This window comes from Carassius auratus, chromosome 48, assembly GCF_003368295.1.
Source record: "Carassius auratus strain Wakin chromosome 48, ASM336829v1, whole genome shotgun sequence".
Classification (NCBI taxonomy): Eukaryota; Metazoa; Chordata; class Actinopteri; order Cypriniformes; family Cyprinidae; genus Carassius; species Carassius auratus.
In genome coordinates, this window is record NC_039290.1 from 3735657 (window position 1) to 3760420 (window position 24764).

At 35.4% G+C, this 24764-nt stretch overlaps 1 protein-coding gene and 1 long non-coding RNA gene across 2 annotated transcripts; one reads left to right on the plus strand and one right to left on the minus strand.

Annotated features, from left to right (window-relative positions):
- Positions 1 to 2998: 2998 nt before the first annotated feature.
- LOC113065548 (vasopressin V2 receptor-like) lies at positions 2999 to 24764 on the minus strand. Its single transcript, XM_026236881.1, has 6 exons — positions 24380 to 24764; positions 11727 to 12095; positions 11398 to 11643; positions 10051 to 10197; positions 5583 to 6195; positions 2999 to 4332 (listed from the first exon to the last, which is right to left on the minus strand). The coding sequence occupies exons 2-6, from the start codon at positions 12093 to 12095 to the stop codon at positions 4133 to 4135; spliced, it is 1575 nt and encodes a 524-aa protein (XP_026092666.1). The 5' UTR covers positions 24380 to 24764; the 3' UTR covers positions 2999 to 4132.
- LOC113065549 (uncharacterized) lies at positions 15279 to 16120 on the plus strand. The gene is made up of 3 exons (XR_003279055.1): positions 15279 to 15334; positions 15856 to 15983; positions 16100 to 16120. It is a non-coding gene; the product is annotated as an uncharacterized LOC113065549 (long non-coding RNA).

Here is a 24764-nt window from a genome sequence, read left to right on the forward strand (position 1 = left end):
CTCTCAACATTTATATACAAGTTCTAATGTAGACCAGCTGTTTGTAATCATGTTGTGTACAACCATCAGTGAATGTGACAATAGCCTTCATTCAGGTTTTGCATTACATGAAGTTCACACCGCTATTTCCTGTTTAACACACTGCGGTTTTCCCAGCTGTTTTTTCAGGGATACAGCTTAAAACAGTTACACAGAACAGAACTAGAATAATATACTACCTTATGTTAGAATGAAAACTGTAAATAGGTGCTAAAATCCAAACTCAGATTTGAAGGATTCTGCTGTCAGAATGATAATTATTTATGCATGAGATTCCACAGATGCTTTTGCTCCAAAATGGAAAGAAAGAAAGAAAATGTTGTGAACAACACTTCACACGTGGATTGAAAATATGGGAATCCATCACTCCGACACAAAAATTACAGCGTGGAATTCCAATCTTTCCTGGAAACTATTCTTTGTTGTCACTTCACGTTGTTTATTGAGTGATGTATTCTTCTAGAAAAAGAAATCAGATTTATTTTCTTTGTAAGTTTCATTTTAAATCTGACCCTAATTACTTCTTCACGGACCTCTCAACAGATATACTCCTTATTTATATCTCTAAAACTGCCAGAAATGGCAATGAATTGGTGCATGACCTCGGACACAAAGCGCTATCCAACACTGGCGGGATTTCTTTGGTCCTCCTGAACCGCAGCCATTAATAAGCCCTGCGTAGCTGTCTTACAAACCCTATGGGATGAGAAGAAATTATGGTTTCATTCATAGGAATGTTTCAGAGATCCAAATTTATCCCACATGACCATTTCAGGTTTGCACTTCAAAATGCATGTGTATTTTCTTTTGCCACATAAACAGTGTTTAATAAAGCTCACTTGCCCAGCAGTTCACATTAGTTCAGTACTGGTCTTCATTGGTTTTCCTGTTCTCTAAGGAAACTGGCTTAAAAGGATTCGGTGTATAATCTGGGATCCAAAGAGACGTACATATGGTGATGTCGAAGGGATGGAAACCCTTTTAAGGGCATGGTTTGGGTTTTGCAAGTGAGAACAGAATGTTCCAATTACTATCCCTCCATGAAGTAAACATTTTCTTTAAGTATGAATGGTCTGTCAGTGTTATGAACAGTTTTTTTGTCATTATGCAACAACTGGCAATGAACAGCTGGCCAAAAAAAAAAAAAGAAATCATTCAGATCAGTTGAAAATAATCCAATTATTGCTATGTTAGTATAATTAACACATATAACTTGCCCTTGAAACAAAACGGACACAAAAACAAGATTATCGTCATGGTAAGCTGTGTACAAAAGCCCAAAGAAGATGAAGGTTCCAAAATGTCTTTAGTGATACAAATGCAGGGTATAAGCAAGACCGGCCAAAAACAAAAAGAACACAACGAAACTGAAGAACTGAACAACTGAAACACAAGGCCTTAAATACTTGGAACAAACAAAGGTCACTAATAAGGGCACAACTGAATGGAATGTCTAATCAAAGCAGTAACCAAGGAAACAAATAATGAAAGGGACAGGCAGGGAGAAAGCAAAGATGGAAATCAAACTCAAACCGAACATAACTGTGACAGTTATAGTATTATTAAAGGAATAGTTCAGCCAAACATTGCTCAAAATGTACTCTGCCTCAGGCCATCCAAGATGTAAATGAGTCAATTTCTAGATTTGGAGAAATGTAGCAATTACATCACTTGCTCACCAATAAATCCTCTGCAGTGAATGGGTGCCGTCAGAATGAGAGTCTAAACAGCTGATAAAAATGTCACAAGTAGTAATTGACAAGACACCAGTCAGTCGTATAAACTTTTGTGAAGTGAAAAAGCTTTGTTTGTAATAAACAAAAACATAATTGTGAATTTTTAAAAAAAAAAATTTTTTTTACTTCAAACCATTGCTTCAAGTTAAAATATTCTATCTTCTATCCATAATATTAGTTTTTGTTCACTGAATCAGGAGAGAAATATGCACTGTTTACAATAAGTGAAAACCGTTCAAAACAGTTCTAAACAAATATGTTGGTGGATTTTGTTGTGAGAGGACAAATGGAGAATTATTATGGATTATGGACTTGTATTTTCTCTAGAAGCAACGGTTTAAAAATCAAAGCCTTAATGCTGGATTTGTTCATTACATACATTTTTGCTTCACAAAATGTTAATTGATGGATTGGAGTCATGTGGATAATTTGTGGATTTTATCAGCTGTTTGAACTTTCTGCACTGGTGAGTACATTTTCAACAAAGTTTCATTTTTGGGGGAACTTTTCCTTTAATACTGAAGTACTCTGAAGAATCTTTCGTACATATCAGTTTGTGAAGAATTTTAGATCATTTGTTCATACAGTCCAGATGCCAGGTGATAACCTCATCACCATAAATCTTAGCTGGAATGAGATAATTTGTCTGCAGCGATGTGCTTTGTCTTCATCAAACTTTCAATCCTAATTTATGTCATAAATTTAACGATCATCTTATCTGTCTGCTGTGCATTCTTCAAATAGCTCTTTGGATCATCCAGGTGGTCTTTGACAAGTGGTTATTTTGTTAAGCCTGGGGTTATTAGTGACCTTCTGATGTATGTGCTATATGACTGCTTCTTTTGCTCATTTCAACTCCTGTGAAGACTAACAACAGTGAGTTGCAACTCAACAAAAATGTATAGATGTGAAGTAATTGTGTAAACATTTTCCGTCTTTGACTATCAGTACAATTTAAATGAAGATCAGCTCACATTTTTAGAGTCAAATGATAGGTCTACAGATAACAAAAAAAAAATGATTTCAGGCTGTATTAATGCTCAGTTGCTCTTAAAGAAACCCCACTTTCAACCTTGAATTAAAGTATTTATTTTTTTGTTTATGGACTATATCACAAGGATTTGACAAAGACATTTTCTCTTTTAAAATTAAAAATAAATATATTTAGATAAACATTTGTATCAACAGTTTTTTTATTGATTTATTGATTTATTTTACTTATTTACAGTACATCTTGTTTGTTTTCATGTATTCTAAGCCTTTATATGTAGTATATATATGTGAATGTTGCTTTTATATGAAGTGCCAAACCAGCTACTGCTACAAAAATATTTTCTTAACCAGTACTTTGGTTTTGTTTTAAAGCAAAAAAAATATTTAGCCATCCTTAAAAGAAGATATGTTTAATTGATAAGCAATCTTTTGCATATATGACTTTGTAGTGGTTTATGCTTCTGGCCAACTGGAAAACTATTTGTTCTTATTTTAAGCAAAAATACTGATTAAGAAAATTATTTTCACAGAGTATCAGATGACAGGATCTGTATATACAGTTAAATTCAAGGCACTGTATGACCTGATGTCACTATACACATTCTTCTCACATTCATGACTTCTGTATATTCTCACATAACTTTAAATAAGCTTTTAAGTGCTCTATAAATAAACTGACTGTTATTGAGGAAATGAAAGTGTTGCTGCGTTGCACACTTCTGGTGTTGAAACCACTGAATAAAACCATTATTATTTTCTTATTCGATATGCCTCATTAAATATACAATTCTTCACCATATGTAACGTTTTATACCTGTACCTTTTGTACTGAATGACTATGAAAGCCATATTTCAGATATTTGTCCAATAAGGAATGCAGTAAGCTCAGATTTATGGCAGAAAGATAAATGGGATGAAGCAGCTGGCTGTGGGGTTAAGGCCTTGATCTCTTCTTCCTCTGCACTTAAGACGTTTATCTCCAGCTCACACACAATAGTGGACAATACTTCGATGAAATATAGTGTTTAATAAATTATTAAAATTTTTCTTAGAGTTCAAGTTTATTATGACAGTCAGCAAGTAAGCTTTTCTTTATCCTGTTTCACGAGATGGCAAAGATCAGTCTCATACTCAGAGGTCTATTTTTGAATAAGATTCTTATGAATTCATCTTCATGCCATGCATTGGTCCTGTTTGGTCATTAACAAGCCACTCTTCACAGTTCACTTGGTTAAAGTGGCATTGGCAGATACTCTGAGTCTGAATAGAAGATGTGGCAACATGTCTTCCGCATGTGTAGGACAGAGACACCCACATAAATTGCCATCTCTGCTGACACTCAATTTGAGTTTATTCTGTAGGGGTCAGGACTGGTTGTCCTTGGTAGTGGAGGTGTTTATGTCACTGGAGTGGTCATGCATTGAGCTCCTGCGGGGCAGCTTTGGCCGACAGCGCAGCAGAGCGAGAAGTTCACGGGACACGCTGCTGGAGAAGGCTGTGTAGATCCACGGGTTTGTACAGGAGTTAAGATTGGCTAACAGCATCAGGATGGTGAAAGCCACTCCTGAGAATGAGAAAGTCAAATCAGTTTCAAGTCAATTAGTGTACAGGTCAAGTTTTTATCCTTATTTAAGTGTAACCACATTACAGACAGCAACTCCTTGAAATGTGCTGATCTAAAAGAAGTTTAAAAACTCAACTACCTTGTTTATACTTTTGAAAAACTTGCAAAGCTAGCTGGGAACGTCCTTATAACTTTGGCTAATGTTCTTCTAAGGTTCTTTTAAAAAATAATTTCTATTAATGTTCATAGAATGTTCCAAGTTATAAGTTAAAGTCTTTAATAACTTTATCAAAACATTAGCACAAAAACATATAACAATGTTTTTTTTTTTTTAGTTGGCTGTTCATCTTATATATATATATATATATAGCATTTATACTTGCACTTTTCTCTGAATTATTGATTAAACCAGCAATAGCCTTTACAAAGTGCTGTATTATAATCTTAAGGATATTTATAGTTATATTTTAGCATTATTTGTAGTTGCATTGCCTCAATAGAAAACAGATATTTCGATTTCAAATAAAATGTTACAATATCACTGTTTTTACTGTATTTTACAGTACCGTATAAGAGACTTCTTTCGACCCATTCTAACCTATTCGAAAAAAATCTTACCAGCCCCATCTTGTACCCAAACTTGGTATAGAGTTTTAAACTGGAATAGGAAATAATGGGAAGGCAATTAAAATTAATTCTAGTTTAAGTTTCCATTTGTTGGAAACGCAGTAAGAAAATCTCTTACACTAAACAGTTTATATGACATTTAACTGTTCAATCAGTGGCGATATGTTGCAAATTTGGCTGCAAGTAAACAGTTGAACCAAATCAAAAGCAGCTGGAGTAAAAGCACAGATGTGTGTATTAGCAGCTCTCAGTGGCCTGTGGTGAGAGATGTCAACATCTTGTTGGCGATTGAAGAGCAGCAGGGGAATAGGTTAGTTATTGGTGTGAAGAAATGGGCTTTAGGAGAATAGAACGAGGAAAGAGATAGAGCAAGGAGAGAAATGGAGGGCATTTGCAGGACATTTCTTATAGTAAACTCTGACTTGACTCATTGCATTGACAGGCTACACATTTTCCTGATAATTTGCAGCCATTCCAAAGCACTTCCACAATCCACTGAGTCAGTCCTCTTGTAAAGGAATTAATAATACCCTTATGGAACAGCCAAATGAAGTGTACCTCATGCATTTACCTCCAAAAATGGCTATGTTATCTTTCTTGTGAGGACTGCTTTAGTTTCTCACCTTGGTCAGGGGGATTGGGGTCCCAGGCAGCCCACAGCTGTACAATGAAGAAGGGTGACCAGCACAAGGTGTAGACAAGCACAATCACCAGAGTCATCCTCACTGTTTTAGACATAGCTTTCGATACGCCTCTAAGAGGTGGATGGAGGGGGTAAGGCGGGAAAGAGGGGTTTGAGGAAACACTGGAGTCCTCAGTGGTGGTGTTGTCAGTGTTCCTGTGAGGAACAGAGTTCCCATGTGGTGTCTGGACAGCAGCAGGGTTGCTCCAGAAAGCGTTAGGGTGGGTCTGAATGCGAGGCAGCACATCAGGGGATGAACAGTGAGTCTGTGAGGCCAGGTCTTTGGGACTGCCATCCTGACCAGATTGGTCACAATAATCCGGCTCTGGTGAGTTGCAGGTGTGTGAATGGGATGAGTCACTGATGGTGTTCTTTTTATGGAGTTCTCTTGCGTCTCTCATCTTGCGTGAGCATCTAGCTCTCTCTCGGACTGTACCAGCCCGTTTTTTGAAGATAGGAAAGTGAAAAATGACCAGGTTCTTTTTCATGTCAGCAGAAACCACACATTCTGATTTCAGGTAGATGTTGTCATGGATCTCTTTGAATATTCGTACCTAGAGACCCAAATAAATAAATAAATAAATAGGGCCGTCATACTGAGCACATGACACATTATGAATTAAAGAAGTTTAATATGTTAACCCATTCCATACAATGTAACTGCTTCATTCAGTCCTGGGTTATTACTAAAGATCACAAGTAGGTGTTGCTGTATAATATGCTAACTTATAATTAACAAATTAGTGGTGGGGATTTTGTCAGTGACTCGAATCGTTTGAATTGGTTCACTGAAATGATTCACTTAGATTGGTTTACTCATTCTTTCACAGAATTTTTGTGCATATTGTTTGTGTACTTGTTATACTTAAGCACATTACTGTTTTTCTTTGTTGTCTATCTTTTTTAATTCAATTGCTTGTTCTATGTTTCATGTGTTTGACTAAGTACAGTTATACAGTATGTTCCTATTTATTCCTGTAGCTTCTTGGCCAGGTCATGTGTGTAAATGAGAAGTGGTTCTCTAACAGTTTACCTGGATAAATAAAGGTTAAATAAATAAATAAATGTGTTTGTTATGAGAGATTCAGGAATCATTCATGCAAGGTATTTCAATCAATCAATCAATTACCTTTATTGTATTTTGCTTTAAACAAAATACATTGCGTCAAAGCACTGAACAACATTCATTTGGAAAACAGTGTCTCAATAATGCAAAATGATAGTTAAAGGCAGTTCATCACTGAATTCAGTGATGTCATCTCTGTTCAGTTTAAATAGTGTCTGTGCATTTATTTGCAATCAAGTCAACGATATCGCTGTAGATGAAGTGACTACTTAGCAGTAAGAAATTACTCGTCATCCAATTTTTATATCGACTATGCATTCCATTAGTTTTTCAAATTGGTGTGTTTCACCGGGCTGCGAGGAAATATAGAGCTGAGTATCATCAGCATAACAGTGAAAGCTAACTCCATGTTTCCTGATGATATCTCCCAAGGGTAACATATAAAGCGTGAAGAGTAGCGGCCCTAGTACTGAGCCTTGAGGTACTCCATACTGCACTTGTGATCGATATGATACATCTTCATTCACTGCTACGAACTGATGGCGGTCATATAAGTACGATTTAAACCTTGCTAATGCACTTCCACGGATGCCAACAAAGTGTTCAAGTCTATGCAAAAGAATGTTGTGGTCAGTTGTGTCAAACGCAGCACTAAGATACAATAAAACTAATAGAGAGATACACCCACGATCAGATGATAAGAGCAGATCATTTGTAACTCTAAGGAGAGCAGTCTCAGTACTATGATACGGTCTAAATCCTGACTGGAAATCCTCACATATACCATTTTTCTCTAAGAAGGAATATAATTGTGAGGATACCGCCTTTTCTAGTATCTTGGACAGAAAAGGGAGATTCGAGATTGGTCTATAATTAACAAGTTCTCTGGGGTCAAGTTGTGGTTTTTTGATGAGAGGCTTAATAACAGCCAGTTTGAAGGTTTTGGGGACATATCCTAATGACAATGAGGAATTAATAATAGTCAAAAGAGGACATATGACTTCTGGAAGCACCTCTTTTAGGAGCTTAGATGGTATAGGGTCTAACATACATGTTGTTGGTTTAGATGATTTAAAGTTTATACAATTCTTCCTCTCCTATAGTAGAGAATGAGTGAAACTGTTCCTCAGGGGGTCTATAGTGCACTGTCTGATGTGATACTGTAGCTGACGGCTGCATGGTTGCAATTTTATCTCTAATAGTATCGATTTTAGAAGTAAAGTAGTTCATAAAGTCATTACTGTTGTGGTGTTGGGAAATGTCAACACTTGTTGAGGCTTTATTTTTCGTTAATTTAGCCACTGTATTGAATAAATACCTGGGGTTATGTTTGTTTTCTTCTAAAAGAGAAGAAAAGTAATCAGATCTAGCAGTTTTTAATGCTTTGTTTAAGACCATTGACTATTTATCTTTAATTTAGGTCAACTCTGGACATGCTGCCTTAAGCCACACTCGGACTAAATGAGTTATAAAATCCTAACCAATTATGAAATCTGGTTGCAGTAGCTCCAGCAAATGAAATTTTCCTTCACAACCCGCACTCGATAGCTATTGGCTCATAAGCAAAAGACTTTTGACGAACAAGCCAGCACATGGAAACCAATGAGATTCATTCACTTTAATAATTTGTTCAAAAAACGGATTCTTACTTGAAACTTGAAAGATACAGCTTTACTTTATAGACGAACAATGGCGGTTCTCAGTTCTGAATTCTGTCCAAATTTAGAACATTGAGCATCTGCCAAAGAGCTGATGAATTGGATCCGGTATGTTACATAAAGAAGATATTCATAATGTACAGTGTTGAGAATCACTGCTTTCCAATCTCTTCCATGCATTTATTAAGTGAATTATGGAGAAAGCCTCTCTTAATGGAAATCTTGTTTATAAACCAAACCCGTATGGGACGTTTAACTGAAGTAAATTAAAAGCTTTGTATAGTTGAACTGAATCACCAGTGACAAGTATGAAATGTTAACAGCAAGTGAAACACACCATTTGTACAAACATTCACAAGATGTCAAAAGACATCTGCAGGTCAGCAGCAAAAACAACTTAACACATGTAAGTTCATAATGTGAGAGTTTGTTCATTTCTGCAGTCTTTGTGGATTTTTCTGGGAATTTTTTTCCATGCCAGAAAGACGTTAGCCTGGAAGCTTACTTTGCAGGAGTTTAATGGTCAAGACCAGCCTTGAGAAGATTCTTGCTAAATGTTTTCAAAAGATGTTTTGTTTCCAAAAACACATTGTCCACACTGAGAAGCAGTTTTAGGTTTGGTTTATGCAATGTGCACTCTTTCTTAAATAAGAATGACCTCCTGGGAACTGTATCAGCTGGTGAAGGGTAAGATCTGCACATTTGAGAATTCCTCTCCTGAAATAGATTTTCTCTGACCAAAAACCTTTGGCCATGTCAGAGAGCAGAATCTCACCAAACACGCATTGCGATACATGTTGGGGGATCCGCTTTCTCTCAAATTGTTGTCACCCCAGAAGATCATGCTTTATCTCAAGATTACAAAAGTCCTTTTTCCATGCAGATCACAGCTGAGACATTTCAGTGGAGTGCTGCAGGAATGAGTCCTTAAACCTGGAAACGAGTTCTCATAAACAGCCTGGAAATATTTTTGTGCTGCTGTTTCCATCGTCATGAAGTCAGTTTTATTTATTTATTTTTTTAATTGCTTAAATGCCTAAAATAAGTTTGGTGGTTAACACAAGCTCAAGATATCTTTATGTTTCTGACATGAAAGGCTTTAGCAGTATCCCACTTGTGATTTTTAAAAGCTTTTAGGTGTTTTGAAAAAGGCTTTTGCTAACAATCGGATAAATGGGACAACAGAGGTTTTCTGGGACATTCAACATCACACCAAACAGGATCTACTCACTAGACCACATGTTTATTATGCTCTAGTATAATATGTTTATTATACTCAACTCAAACTTTTCAACTTATTGAATTTAAATAAAAATTGAAAGAGCTGACAGAAGCTTAATGTTGAGGATGTTGAAGTCATGCGACCATAGTTCATATATCCTAACTGTTACATCCGGTGATTGAATAGGCTTTAAAATTCATAAAAGTTCTGTTTATTTGTGAAGATTATCTTGATGAACAAAATGTGTAAGAATAATAAACTTCTGTTGGTCACAGAGCTTATTTTCTTAGTGTATGTTGATCTAAAAAAAAACACTGTAGTAAATCATACGTTATTAACTTTTAAACTGCAACCACTAGTAATAATTCTTAACTAATGTGTTAATATTTATGTATTTTTTTATAAGGTGAATGAGTAAACTGGGTTTACAGACAGAAATGGACATCACAGACATCAGGAGTACCTGACAAACGGTGATTATAAAGGTAGGGATAAGAAACACCGCTACAGTCATCCAGGTCACATACGCTTTCAGCCCCCAAGGCTCAGCAAAATTCCCCCAGCACTCAAACACCCCTGGAGAGACCTCTGACCTGGAGAAAATAAACACCTGTAGGGAAGACAGCATTGGAAGCACATTTCAGAATGGAATAAACAGCAGCATATTGGTTTTAGTAATGACCTGAAGGTTAAAAATAATGGGAAAACTGTTGAAAAACAAAACAAAAAAAGTATTTACACTCAGATTATTGAAGTTTTAGATTAGTTTGTTTGTTCATCAGAAAAGATTTGGAGAAATTTAGTATTATATCTCTTGTTCACCATTGGATCCTCTACAGTGAATGGGTGCCGTCAGAATGAGAGTCCAAACAGCTGATAAAAACACAGTAATCCACACAACTCCAGTGCATCAGTTAATGTCTTGTGAAACAGAGGCAAGGAAGCAATGTTATAATGGCCAGAAACCACAGTTTGAAGTTAAAATATCGTAAAGGAGTAGTTTACCTCTAGAATGAAAATTTCATTCAATTGATGGGCACCATTGACTTCCATAGTAGGAAAATAAAAATACTATGGAATTTAGTGGTGCCAATGAACTGTTCTTAATCGGATATCAACATTTTTCAAAATATCTTGTTTTGTGTTTAACAGAAGAAAGAAACTCATAGGCTGATGATACACTGGGCAACGTTTTAAGCAATGTTGCCGGGCAACTTTGGCCAAAGTTTGTGTCAATGGGCAATCAGGTGAGACACAGGGCCCATGACTGATCTAAAGTATCCAGATAAAAAATTTGTTACCCATTCTCAGTGGGAAAGTGCCCAAGCAACATTGCCCAAAAAAGAGTTGCCCAGCAAAATTGCTCAAAAAGTTGCCCCGTGTATCATCAGCCATACAGGTTTGAAACAATTAGAGGGTGAGTAAATGACAACATGTACATTCTGGAAGTGAAAAACTCCTTTAATGATGGATTTAATCACAATAAAACAATCTTAATCAGTGGTCTGGAGTCTTAATGATTAGGCTGCTTGTGTTTTTATCAGCTGTTCGGACTCACATTCTGACGGCACCCATTCACAACAGAGGATCCATTGGTGGTCAAGTAATGTAATATATGAAATTTCTCCATACCTGTTTGGTTTGTAAACAAACTCATCAGCATTTTGGATGGCCTGAGGGTAAGTGCAGTTTCAGCAAATTCTCATTTTCATGTGATCTATACCTTTAAGAATACATATTTACTGACTGATACTACCAAACTTTTTAAGTGTAGTAGGCCTAAACCTTACATTATATTTACGACTAGTACCTGTGGCACACTGAGAACAAGGGCTAGACCCCAGGCTACCATGATGGGTGTATTCCAGTGTGAAACTGCCCCTCCTTTGTAAGCCTGCAGGGGGCAGCAGATGGCATTATGGCGGTCCACTGTCATAGCAACAATCATGTAAGAGGATGCAAACATTCCCACAATCTGCAGATATTTCACTGAGCGGCACAGCACATCAGGACCTTGAAATCTCTCTGTGATATCCCATACTAGCTGCGGAAGCACCTGAAAAACATTAGTGAACTGCTGTTGACAAGTCACTTAAAAGACAAAATGCTACACTAAGCATTATACAAAGTTCAGCTCACCTGAAAAAACGCCACCACAAGGTCTGCAACACACAGATTGACCATAAACAGGTGCATGGGTGCATTGTATTTGCGCCGCCTCAACAGAACCCACAGAATAAAACTGTTCCCTAGTGTTGTGAGAGCGAGAACCAGGCCCAGAACGCCAATCTCAGCTTTAGCCAGAGACATGTCCCGCACCCTGACTGGACCAGGCATCTGAGTGGGGTTTATTGAGCTGTTTTGAGACACCAACCAGAAGTGTGATCCTCCTTTGAAAGTGCTGTTGAGTCCAGTATGCTCAGAGAATGAGGAGGAGGAGAAGTTAGACAATGCAACGGTTGCATGGAGGGATCCTTCCCAACCTGCCTCCCCTGAGAGAGTCTCCATCTGCAAGAAAAACAAAGCATGATTATCTCAAAACTGTAAGAAAAGATGAGAATCAGCATATTAGAATAATTTTTGAAGGGCCTTTGAGAAGGAAAAAAAAGACTTTTTACTTGTAAAAATATATTAAAATGGAAAATAGTTTATTTTAATTGTAATAATATTTTGCGATATTACAGTTTTTACTGTATTTTTGATCAAATAAATGTAACCAATGTGACGTCTTTCAAAGAACGTAAAAAATCTTAATTATAATGAACTTCTAAATATTTTAATGTAACATGGCCATCACACATGGCATTGAAACTCTCATCTTTAATCTTGTTTCATGATTTGAACTTTTGCCACTCAGTTAGTTTAGCAATTTCACAGACACACAAAGAATACCAATCTGTTTCCTCTTACAATCTTTGGCTTGTTAAATTCCCCAAGGGTGCTGTTTTTCACCCCAAAACAAGTCTGTCTGGTCTTGTCTTTTTTGTTTTCTTTTCTAAATTTTCCCTGTCTTGATTTGACTCCTACTATCCTACTTAGCTTGGTCCATCACGTTCGCTTCCACTAGTATCTCTCTCATCCATGACTGAGTCCTCTTCCTCCTTCCTCCTCCCTCTATTTTTCCATCGCCCATTCTCTTATCCCATATCTACCGCTTCCTCTCTCTGTCTGTTATCAACTGCTCCTTGATCCCAATAAAATCTGGTTTATTTTCTTAACTATGCAAATAAATAGAACAAATGAAAATATAAGTTGCAAGAACGAGACTGACAGTTTGAGAAAGAATGGTAGCATGGGACACTGGGTTAAATAAACGGAGAGGAGGTGGGGTACAGGGCATGAGACGAGAACACACAAAAGAGAAATAATTAGGAAAGACCTTACATACCAATGTAAAGATTATCCATATATGACAGTAAGAAAGGCGGTGTTAAATAGAAATTGACTTATTGCAGGTTTTATGTTGTTTTGTGAAACTGATGCCATCTTCCTTGATGCTAGACTGGTTGAACCTGGATACTAATCTAATCTGGATCTAATTCTTGTTCATTCATTCCATTATACTCTGATGCAACCCATTCTCACTCCAAAGGCGTCAAAAACCGAAGCATGGTCAAGCGCCCCTAGCGTCACTTTTATGACGCCAAATGTGCCTCTCGGCGTCGACTATCGAAGCACTACGACCTTCATTGCTTTCAGTGGGAAACTTTTGGCGTCAGAATTCGACACGAGGACATGAGATGTTTATCGCTATGAAATCACGTTCAAGAAGTCTCATTCAGCACACATAGCGCGATACTTGCTATCAGTTCCACAGTTTGGGTGAGTAGTCGTATATACGCTCTTTTAATGCCTTTTATCAAATGTATTTTGTCTTCTTTATTAATCAGATTAGTGCCATATGTTTAATCGCTGTATTATGTCGGTCATCCGCGGCTGTCTTTGAGTTTCATTGCGTTTAAATAAATGAACACAGCTGCTAATTAGTGTGATTAAACTCTATCTGTCACGTGACGTGCCATAGACCTTCGATCCGTTTTATATTATTATTAATTTCAGGATCAATGATGTAAGTTGTATTTGTAGTAAAATCATGGTAATCACGACACAATAGTAATAAATGAAATGTGAAGTTAAAACACAGTAAATGGGACATTAGTAACTGTAACTGTAGTTTTACTATGATATATTAATAATCAATACAACAATACAATAATCACCAAACCAGCTATGTTTGTATCACTGTAATGTTAGTGTTTTTATGTGCTTTTATATGACAGAAATCACAGTAATCATGTGTTCTGTACCATGCTTTTAATACCTTTTAATGTGAACCCAAAAAAAAAAAAAATCAAATTAAAAATAAATAATAAAACATGTATTTTTCCATCTTGCAGTTCATTCATATCAGTTTATATATATATATATATATATATATATATATATATATATATATATATATATATATATATTTATTTATTATATCTAAATATTTTGCTCACAGATCATTATTAACATTCTGTATATAATTCAATTTTATTTTCTCTCCCCTTTTTTATTATTTTTATTTTTAGCTGAAAAGACGTAAAGGCAGTCAGCCCAGTGGTGTTTCTGGAGAGGGATTCCTTCAGAAATGGAGAAGACAGAAAGCTGCGGAGGCAGATATTTGCAGCAGTTAGTCTGTGATAGTTTGTCTCTTTTATCAAAAATTCCTGCTGTTATAATTTGTACAGCATTTGTTGTTTCTTAAACTGTTGCACTGTCCAAATACCCACACTTGCTATCTTTTCACTTGACCACTTGATTACTTATTTGAAGTCTTTCCTGTATTTGGCCTAGTGTTCGAGTGAGCATGATGACCACAAGTGTGTGTCGAACTTTTCATGACCTGATGACTGTGTTTCCCAATCCTGATCCTGGAGAACCCCAGCACTGCACGGTTTTGGCGTCTCTCTTATCTGCCTTGGAGTCTTCACTGATGAGCTGATGAGTTGAATCAGGTGTGTTTGATCAGGGAGACATCTCAAATGTGCAGTGTTGGGCTTCTCCAGGACCAGGATTGGGAGCCACTGCCTTATGGGACACTTATGTGTTTAAAGAGATTTTTAATAACTAATTATCAATATTTCACATACTGTATTAAACACATCACAGTCTTAATAATCCAGTTTAACACTTGTATGATATTGTACAAGCCCCAGGACGGTCTCATCTGACACTATCAAAAGAATTCATATGACTATAGCTTGTTATTAATTACTTGCTTTCAATAATGGATGCATTTAACATTTAATTATACAGCATCTTTACAGAGGTGTAATGTACAAGTTGCACGTAATTAATAATATTTCCTTCCTTGTGTCTTACAGGATTTTTTCCAGATAATGCTGTTCTTCTTTTTCAGGTCTAAAATATCGAGCTCAACAGCTATTTTAAGAGCCAACCCTCACAAACCTTCCTAAAAACTAAAAGAGCTATTACTGAGTCTCAGCGAATCTTGCCATGATCAGCTCTTCCCAGGTACATTTGTTTAGAATATTTTTTTAATCAACATTTACTCATCAAATGCTCTGGTCTGAATCTTACTTTAAATTAACTTAATTATGTTTAATGAGCAACATTAATTGCACACAGAGTAAGTAGAGATTTTCTTGTTTGACAGAAGAGAAGGAAGACCAAGGAAATGATTTGCTCAGGATGAGGAATGAAGATGGCCATCTTGAGCTCAAACAAACAGAAGTCCTCTGGTATGTGTGTGTTGAAGCAATGATGTGTTATACAACATTTTATGATGATCATTTCAGCCTTTCAACTGGTCATTTCAGCCTTGATTTCGTTTTATACTATTACAATTACAGCATGTTAGCAAAGTGTGACTGGACATTTTTAATATTATGTTTTTAAAAACACACCACCTGTTTTAAGAGTAGACAAGTATCACGAAATTGGTTTAGTTGATATAAACACCAATTGACATTATTTCATTGTTTTGTAAATGTTATGTTATAAATTGTGAATTGATAGTTGATTGGTTTGAAGCCAGGCCTTACACTGCACCGACTAAAACACATTTGTGAGAGAAGTCAGGAACTTTGGAGAAAGATTCTAGAGGGAAAAAAAACACATTTTACTGCAACAATAGATGAATTCTAGAGTCTCTGAGAACTACACATGCTAATGCAGTCTAATGAGCAAGATCTTTGCCTCTGTAACTTTTTCTTAATTCTTGCAGAATGACATTATTATTGCAGTATTTTTATTGGTACAGATGATCTCTTCAGCCAAACGAGGGGTTTTGACCAAGTGATGCTCTTGAAAGGAGTGAAAGAAGAGGATGTGGTAAATTGTCTTCAGAGAAAAAGCTTCTCAAAAGGTCTTAAAACAGCTTGAAGAATGGTAAGTGTACAGTACTACAAGGGTCATAGTTGGTCACCCTGCTAAAATCACACAGAACATAAGCTGCGCTCTCTGTCCATTAAACAACTTGATCTGGATTGTGTGTTTCACTTCAGGTCTGGGATGTTAGGACTGAGAGATCCTCTGGCTGAGAACAAGCTACACCACATCAGTGCTGGACATCAACCACAAACTGTTTCCAGACATGAGAGAAGAAGATCACGATGGGGAGATGAAACCAGTTTAGATGTGATGATGGGAATCATTATTTTCTGGAACAGTATCACATGTCTTATATGTATCACATGATCTGTATCACAGTTGACTGGATGGGACTGTGTGACTTTTAAGGACATTTCATCACTCATCTGTGTGAACTGATTTATATATGAGGTTAATGTATCTTTGATGATAATTATTTTCATTGAATCTTATTTGTCTTGATGCTACTTTATCAACTTTATAGTCTATGCTTCAATAAAATGAAAATGGTGAATATTGTGTTCTGAAGATTCTTGGTAAATACATCATTTTACTAGGTAGGCTCATATGTGTTTATTTTAGACTTGGAAAAACGACATATTAATTATTGGGATTATTTTTTTATTTAAGACATAAACATTTTTGATCGGATTAATAACATCTGGGACATCAGTACACCAGAAAGTATTTTTTTATATTTTAGTAACAAATATGCACATTTTTTTTGTGAAATACAGGGAGTTACAAGATTAATTATTCTGCATTACAAGATGGTGCCATGGGCTTTATTGTTACAAGCACTTGAGGGATAACTGAGAATGTAGCAGGAATTATCAATGGGATCTTGTACTGCATTAAAACCAAGAGCAGGCACATTACTGATGTCCAGCACCTGAGGAGCAAGATACGGGGGTGAGGAGGACATTTTTACACTGATTTCGGCTAATTAGTTATATATAATGCTAATATATATATATATATATATATATATATATATATAAATTAATATTCTTAGCACTGCATGAATTTGTCCTTGTGTAATAGTGAAGTATCACAATGTGTATACATTGTCCTTGATTACTGCTTTACAGTGGGGAATAGATAATGGCAAGTTGTTGCAGGTTCATCCATTATATTTCTTGCCATTTACTTCAAAAATGAAAGAAATAATCTATTATTTTCATTATTAAATCATTTCTTTATAATTTTTCCATGTTTCATCAGATGGCCTCACAATGTCCTGTCAAAAGGTATAATAGCCATGATGAATAGAATAGAAAACAGAGGACTGTGAAAACTGTCAGATATAAATGTGACTCAGCTCAGTTTGTTGTTCATGATGAGGAGAATACATATATGTAGGTTTTACTGCCCTGCTACCCCCAGGGGCCCAGTAGCACCCCCCGGAAGAGCCCAAAACTGTACATTTCAAATGGCTGTAAATCAGAGTCCAATTAACATATCAAAGAGAAAATGGGCAGGATTATTACTTATGCTATGCTGATAAAATAATGTTGAGCTCAGTTTTCAGAAATAAGTGGAAAGCTGGCATAAAAGCATTTTAAATATTGCTCACTGTAAAATACCACATTTCAGCCTGCCTCTCAAATATATCACAGATGTTTGCACAATAAACATATTTAGATATCCAGTTTACCTTAAAATAAATAATTTATTTAGTTTCGTTAATAAAAAGTTTTAAACTACATTACCCACAAGCCTCCGTCGTTCTATCTATAGAAAGGCAACACTAGGGGGCTGTTTTTTGTAGTTCATTGAAGTTATGCTTAGGGTTAGGATTAGGATCTCGCTAAAGATGTCATTTTTCTCAAGATAGCAACACTTCATTGTTGACTTAATATATTACTAATGTGATGATAGGAGCAAAACATACTTTTTAACATGATGCGCTGTTTAATATGGGTTAAAAGATAGTCCAACCACAGACTGTCCTGAAAAGTCATAGCCAATGACATCTAAGCTGAGCAGCAGCGTCACACTTCCTTATCCATGTGTGACCGACGTCCGACGTCTTTCGTTTTTCGGCTGAAGGGATAGATTCGGTTAACAATAGATTAAGCTTGCTACTTATAAGATACTGTTTTATTAACGTCTTCACCTTCCTCCGTTGTTCAGCTTGACAAAAATTGGGCAATATTGATGTGCACATGCCCAGCAGTCGCAGTTGTATCCAACAGATAGATTCCTCTCATTAAATATAAGACACATTTTTAAGATTTGTATTTTTTTTTTTTTGACCAAAGACAAATATATTTACTAATCAAATGACGTGCTTCTAAAATTTACATTGTATATTACATTGTGTTTTAAAGTTAAAATTGTTCACATTTGTGTTTCTGTGATTTACCATTCTCTACCATTTGAACCCTAGGAATAAAAACAGAAATTATAAATGAATGAATGAATGAATGAATGAACAAATAAATACATAAAGCATAATAAACATGCATATTTTTGTAAGGATCTTCCATTATTTATTGATATGTCAAACTCATTTAAAGACAACATGCCCAAATTACTACACTGCATCCTCTGTCACCAAGCTCGTTTTTGCCACCATAAAGAATAAAAAGGCAGTTATGTTGTAAACATTAACTATTTTCAGTATGCAAATGAAAATGCTTTTATTAAAAAACAAAACAGTAATTACAGTATGTCTTTCAGAGAACACTGGAAAAAGATCAATTTTATTAAAAAAATTAAATTGACCAAAATGTTATACAACACAATGTAAATGTTTCAAACTCACAAAAAAACACCATGAAGACATGCATGTCAAGTGTGCAATATCATCTATAAAACTCAATCAGCACAGCATCAAATAAACACTGATTGTCTGAACAATGGAAGACAGAGAAAGTGTTCAGGAAAACAAACACCTGCTAGCTTTGACATAACATCATGAATTCACTTCATGACTGGAGCTAGGGGATGACTGTGTATGAATATCTCCTTTACTAAAACTCTTAATTAAAGTCTAAAAAGTTCACTGTATGAAGCTTGAAAAAGAGAACAAAATGCTTTATCAATACGAAAAATACTATTTTTAACTATTGTTTTCATCACTGGTTCTGTAATGTATTCATTATGAGCTTATAAATAAAACAAAGTTACATCTTCTGCAAAAATCAAACCACTGCAAAGTCTAATCACTGATCCAGGGACCATATCTGTGTGTGTGGGGGATAAAGAGTTAACGAGGTGAGTCCTTGTGCATGATGGAGAACTGCAGTGTTATCCTCAAACAATCCTGTAAAACAGAAATATTACATTACATTCAACTTATACATTACACTGTGTTTTGTTTAGACCATAAAAGCAGCCTCTGTAAAGATGCTGTAAAATTAAATGTTAAATGAATCCATTATTGAAAGCAAGTAATTAATAACAAGCTATAGTCATATGAATTCTTTTGATAGTGTCAGATGAGACCGTCCTGGGGCTTGTACAATATCATACAAGTGTTAAACTGGATTATTAAGACTGTGATGTGTTTAGTACAGTATGTTAAATATTGATAATTAGATATTAAAAATCTCTTTAAACACATAAGTGTCCCATAAGGCAGTGGCTCCCAATCCTGGTCCTGGAGAAGCCCAACACTGCACATTTGAGATGTCTCCCTGATCAAACACACCTGATTCAACTCATCAGCTCATCAGTGAAGACTCCAAGGCAGATAAGAGAGACGCCAAAACCGTGCAGTGCTGGGGTTCTCCAGGATCAGGATTGGGAAACACAGTCATCAGGTCATGAAAAGTTCGACACACGTGCTCATCATGCTCACTCGAACACTAGGCCAAATACAGGAAAGACTTCAAATAAGTAATCAAGTGGTCAAGTGAAAAGATGGCAAGTGTGGGTATTTGGACAGTGCAACAGTTTAAGAAACAACAAATGCTGTACAAATTATAACAGCAGGAATTTTTGATAAAAGAGACAAACTATCACAGACTAACTGCTGCAAATATCTGCCTCCGCAGCTTTCTGTCTTCTCCATTTCTGAAGGAATCCCTCTCCAGAAACACCACTGGGCTGACTGCCTTTACGTCTTTTCAGCTAAAAATAAAAATAATAAAAAAGGGGAGAGAAAATAAAATTGAATTATATACAGAATGTTAATAATGATCTGTGAGCAAAATATTTATATATATATATATATATATATATATATATATATAAATAAATATATATATATATATATATATATATATATATATATATATATATATATATAAACTGATATGAATGAACTGCAAGATGGAAAAATACATGTTTTATTATTTATTTTTAATTTGATTTTTTTTTTTTTTGGGTTCACATTAAAAGGTATTAAAAGCATGGTACAGAACACATGATTACTGTGATTTCTGTCATATAAAAGCACATAAAAACACTAACATTACAGTGATACAAACATAGCTGGTTTGGTGATTATTGTATTGTTGTATTGATTATTAATATATCATAGTAAAACTACAGTTACAGTTACTAATGTCCCATTTACTGTGTTTTAACTTCACATTTCATTTATTACTATTGTGTCGTGATTACCATGATTTTACTACAAATACAACTTACATCATTGATCCTGAAATTAATAATAATATAAAACGGATCGAAGGTCTATGGCACGTCACGTGACAGATAGAGTTTAATCACACTAATTAGCAGCTGTGTTCATTTATTTAAACGCAATGAAACTCAAAGACAGCCGCGGATGACCGACATAATACAGCGATTAAACATATGGCACTAATCTGATTAATAAAGAAGACAGAATACATTTGATAAAAGGCATTAAAAGAGCGTATATACGACTACTCACCCAAACTGTGGAACTGATAGCAAGTATCGCGCGATGTGTGCTGAATGAGACTTCTTGAACGTGATTTCATAGCGATAAACATCTCATGTCCTCGTGTCGAATTCTGACGCCAAAAGTTTCCCACTGAAAGCAATGAAGGTCGTAGTGCTTCGATAGTCGACGCCGAGAGGCACATTTGGCGTCATAAAAGTGACGCTAGGGGCGCTTGACCATGCTTCGGTTTTTGACGCCTTTGGAGTGAGAATGGGTTGTCTGATGAAATGAATCATATATCATAGTCCAGTAATCTCAAAACAGAGGTGCACAATATACTGCTTTTCTGCCTACAGTTTCTCTTTTTTATGTCATCCACCTTTCAAATTTTCTGGCAGAAAATCAATTTCAGATAGACATATACATATACATAATCAGTGATCTGAAATAAATTTTAACTCTTTAACTCTTTGAATCTGAATAGTGGTCTGACTGAAATTAGAACATCTCATTTAGAAAAATCATTAACAGCACCTCATAAATAATACCTGAAACACTTAATCCTTTTTTAGCAAATATAAATAGTATCATTCTGAAACTCTTGCTTTTTTACAGAATTAGTTTTTTTTTTTTTTTTTAGATGTCTTTCGCTTTGGCTTTCCAGGTCCAGTCATAAATAAAAGCGAGTGTCCCTGTCACAGCAGTGTTTGAGGTCATTCTCTGAAGCAGCTAATGCATGAGCTGTTTAGTTTACCCTTGCTTTGTCATTTTCTACCTTCCTTGAATCCCTTTCCCTCGGAGGAATCCACTAATATGGTGCAGCAGAAATGTTGACCTAGACTAAATATAGCTGATGATACAGAAAAAGCAGTTCGCTCTTGCAAGCTGCTTTTTATGCATAATATTTGAAAGTGTTTTAAACATGGATAGACTGCAAAGGACAGATCACCTCAGGTTGCTTCAGAATGTTTGGCCATGAAATAATTGTTCAGCAAATTGTGTTTTATTAAATGCGTCAGGGTCTGGTTTATGCAAATGGAAAGGTTTTTTGAAAGAAAGTGTGGAGGTCAAACTAATTATTATTTGAGCAGTTTTATTTTGCGTGGAGTTAATATGAGGTTTGCAATAAAAATGTGAATATGTTTTTTTTTTATAAAAAAAAAATATATTAATTAATTTGTACTATGAATTATGGTCATTGTAATAGTAGATCATTTATAACAATGTGTTTTGCATCCTTTTAATGTGATATAATATTTTACCATATTTATAAAAAAAAGACAGATATGCAAATGCACTTTAATTAAAATATTTCCAATAATACATCAAGACACTCTTTAAAAATATGTGGTTTTATTAACAAAGTTCGGGAGAAGCACGATCAGATAATCATCCAATTTGGCACAGGTGCATCTCGTTTAGCTAATCATCTTAAATAGCACGCAAGCGTATATATATCCAGTCTTCCTACCTACTGTCCCACGACAGTTTTTCGGCAACCCTCCTCCACCCCAACTCCTCACTTCTAATCTATTTATCCCAAATTAGGGATAGGGGGAGTTATTTAGGTTCGGGCTATGCTCCGGGCCCGGACCCCTCCCCCAGGACAGCACGCCAAAATATGCTTACTATTTGCCTTCAGATTAGATGTAAGGGTGAACTCGTGAAATATAATTTACACACGTGTCAGTGTGTCTAAGCTTTGTATGATCCATAAAATTATCTTACAATTAATATCTCTTTTATTTGTATCTCTTGTTTTTACCTTATATACTGACAATATAAAGATATTTGACAATAAATAAATTTAAATGCAAAGTAATTAAAAGAGGGTTTGAAATAGATTTGCGATACGGCAGAATTTCAGATATGCCTAGGTCATAATAATTGCTCGAGATGGTGAGCATCTAGAACTGGTCAGGTTGAATAGCAATCGAGTGCATCATTAAAAATTTAATTTCTTTCCAAAATACTTTTCATTCGTTTCATCCTCCAATGGCTTATGCAATTACAAATTAATTTTCCAGGTCATGGATTCCTGCGCTGTATCATATAATAGTATTCACCAGCTTATTAATTCAATCAATCACACACTTAAATATTGCATCAGCATGTGTCCAAAACTTCCCTTTTGGATTGCAACAGCTTCTCACACCCAATAAGAATATTTACTTTCAAATTCACAGACTTAAAACCATCTTAAGGAATCTCATGTAGGATTAAAGTTTTCAGAAAGCTGAGAGAAACCATAAGAACTAGATTAATATGCCATGATAAAATAAAAATAGTAAATGACATTTGTCATCTTTATTGCACTGTTTCATCTTTCATTCTTTTATACTAAATCTCACCTACACTTACACAAGAGCTACACAAAAGGCTGAATTTTAGATCATGATATGGCCATTATCTACACATACAATGTTTAAATGCTGCTGTGCTACCGGCCAGCCCTGGGTTCCCTTCAGGCCTTTACTGACGGCATCAAATGGAATCCATCCTCATGGCCTCAGAGACTCTTACTTTTTCCAGAAGTCAAAACTTTGCTAGAAATAACAATGAAATGTTTATGCAATGTAACATTCTCCATGTTCTGAGGGATTAGTTAGATGATAAAGAAGCATTATTCTCACACCGTGACCACATAACAAGTCTGCATGAGCAAAACTCATCAAACTTCCATTAAATGTAAACACATTAATAGTGCTTTGTTTCCACATTTGGTTGTTTACATGTCAGTGGACTTTCAAGATCAAGATTTTAGGTTTATATGATTTATATGATATGGAAAGTATTTTCACCACTTGAACTCAAAAAATTTAAATGTTTTAAATTACTTAAATGTATATATATATTATAACATGTCATATAGTAATATGTCAAATTTCATGGCAAAAACCCATATTTTTGACAATTATTTAATTAACGGATGACAATTATTCAGTAAAACTTCCATGCTCAGCTCAGCTCTGTCAGTGCGTGCTTATCACTTTTATAGTAGCTTCTACTTTATTCTATTACACTAAAATGCATGAATCAAATAGAAGGAAACCTTTTCTTTATTATAACACAAGTTATTAACAATTCAATAGAATTCAATGTGACCTTTCTAGGTGCCCTTGAGTTCAGAAGAAAAATAAATAAATAAATCAAATAACCGCCGAGCATAGGAAAACTATAGACCTGTCAATATGGCATTTATATACTATGTGTCCATTCTAATGGAATGTACAGAGCTTGCATATTGCATAACACTGAAAATGGTCTGTTGGCACTTTTAAAATTACACTTTAATATTTGACAGTTTTTTGATATCTCATCCTTTCAACAAGATTTCTTTAGTTTTTGTTAATTAACTATTAATTAAACTGTAAAACTCGATTTTGTTAGATGGGGGGGGGGTGACAATGGGGTGAAGATATTCCAGATAAATTACAGAATATGATCTGAAAACAAGCCAGAATTTTGCTTTTCAAATAATTGTTTGCATAAATGTTTTAAGGATGTATTTTTATTGGCAAAACAAACTCAAAAAGAAAATACATTTTTTGTTGTTTAGATGAATTGTATTTTTTTTTTATGAAAAACTTACTCTCTTCTCTTGAATCAGCAGCAATAATCCATGTGTTTTGTGAGGAGCCTCGTTCAGTTCTTCAGAGCTGCAGTTGTTCTTTGTGATGGTTAGTAGACAGAAGAGCCGCTGTGCTTATGAAGAGCGCTGAGATATTTCACCATCCCGTGTGAACTTGTAAAGCGGGAGTTTTGCAGCTTTCACCTAAGTTCATTTTCACAGAATTCAGAGCTCCTTTTCTTCATGCATCCACTGGATAGAAGCATGCCATTTATTCCAAGAAATGTCCCTTAATTCCCCACATTACATGAGCACCGGTGCACTGATGGCGTTGAATTTGAGCTGGGCTCAGTATAAACAACATATCTCTTACATTCACTAGCCCTCTCTCTTCCCTCGCTCCCTC

Bases quoted from the DNA above. Each gene is read 5' to 3' on its own strand.
- LOC113065548 (XM_026236881.1), bottom strand. From the start codon at position 12,095: ATGGAGACTCTCTCAGGGGAGGCAGGTTGGGAAGGATCCCTCCATGCA. The intron at 11,644-11,726 runs GTGAGCTGAACT...AATGTTTTTCAG, and splicing joins TTGTGGTGGCGTTTTTTCAG to GTGCTTCCGCAGCTAGTATG. The intron at 4,333-5,582 runs GTGAGAAACTAA...TCTCATTCTCAG, and splicing joins CCCCAATCCCCCTGACCAAG to GAGTGGCTTTCACCATCCTG.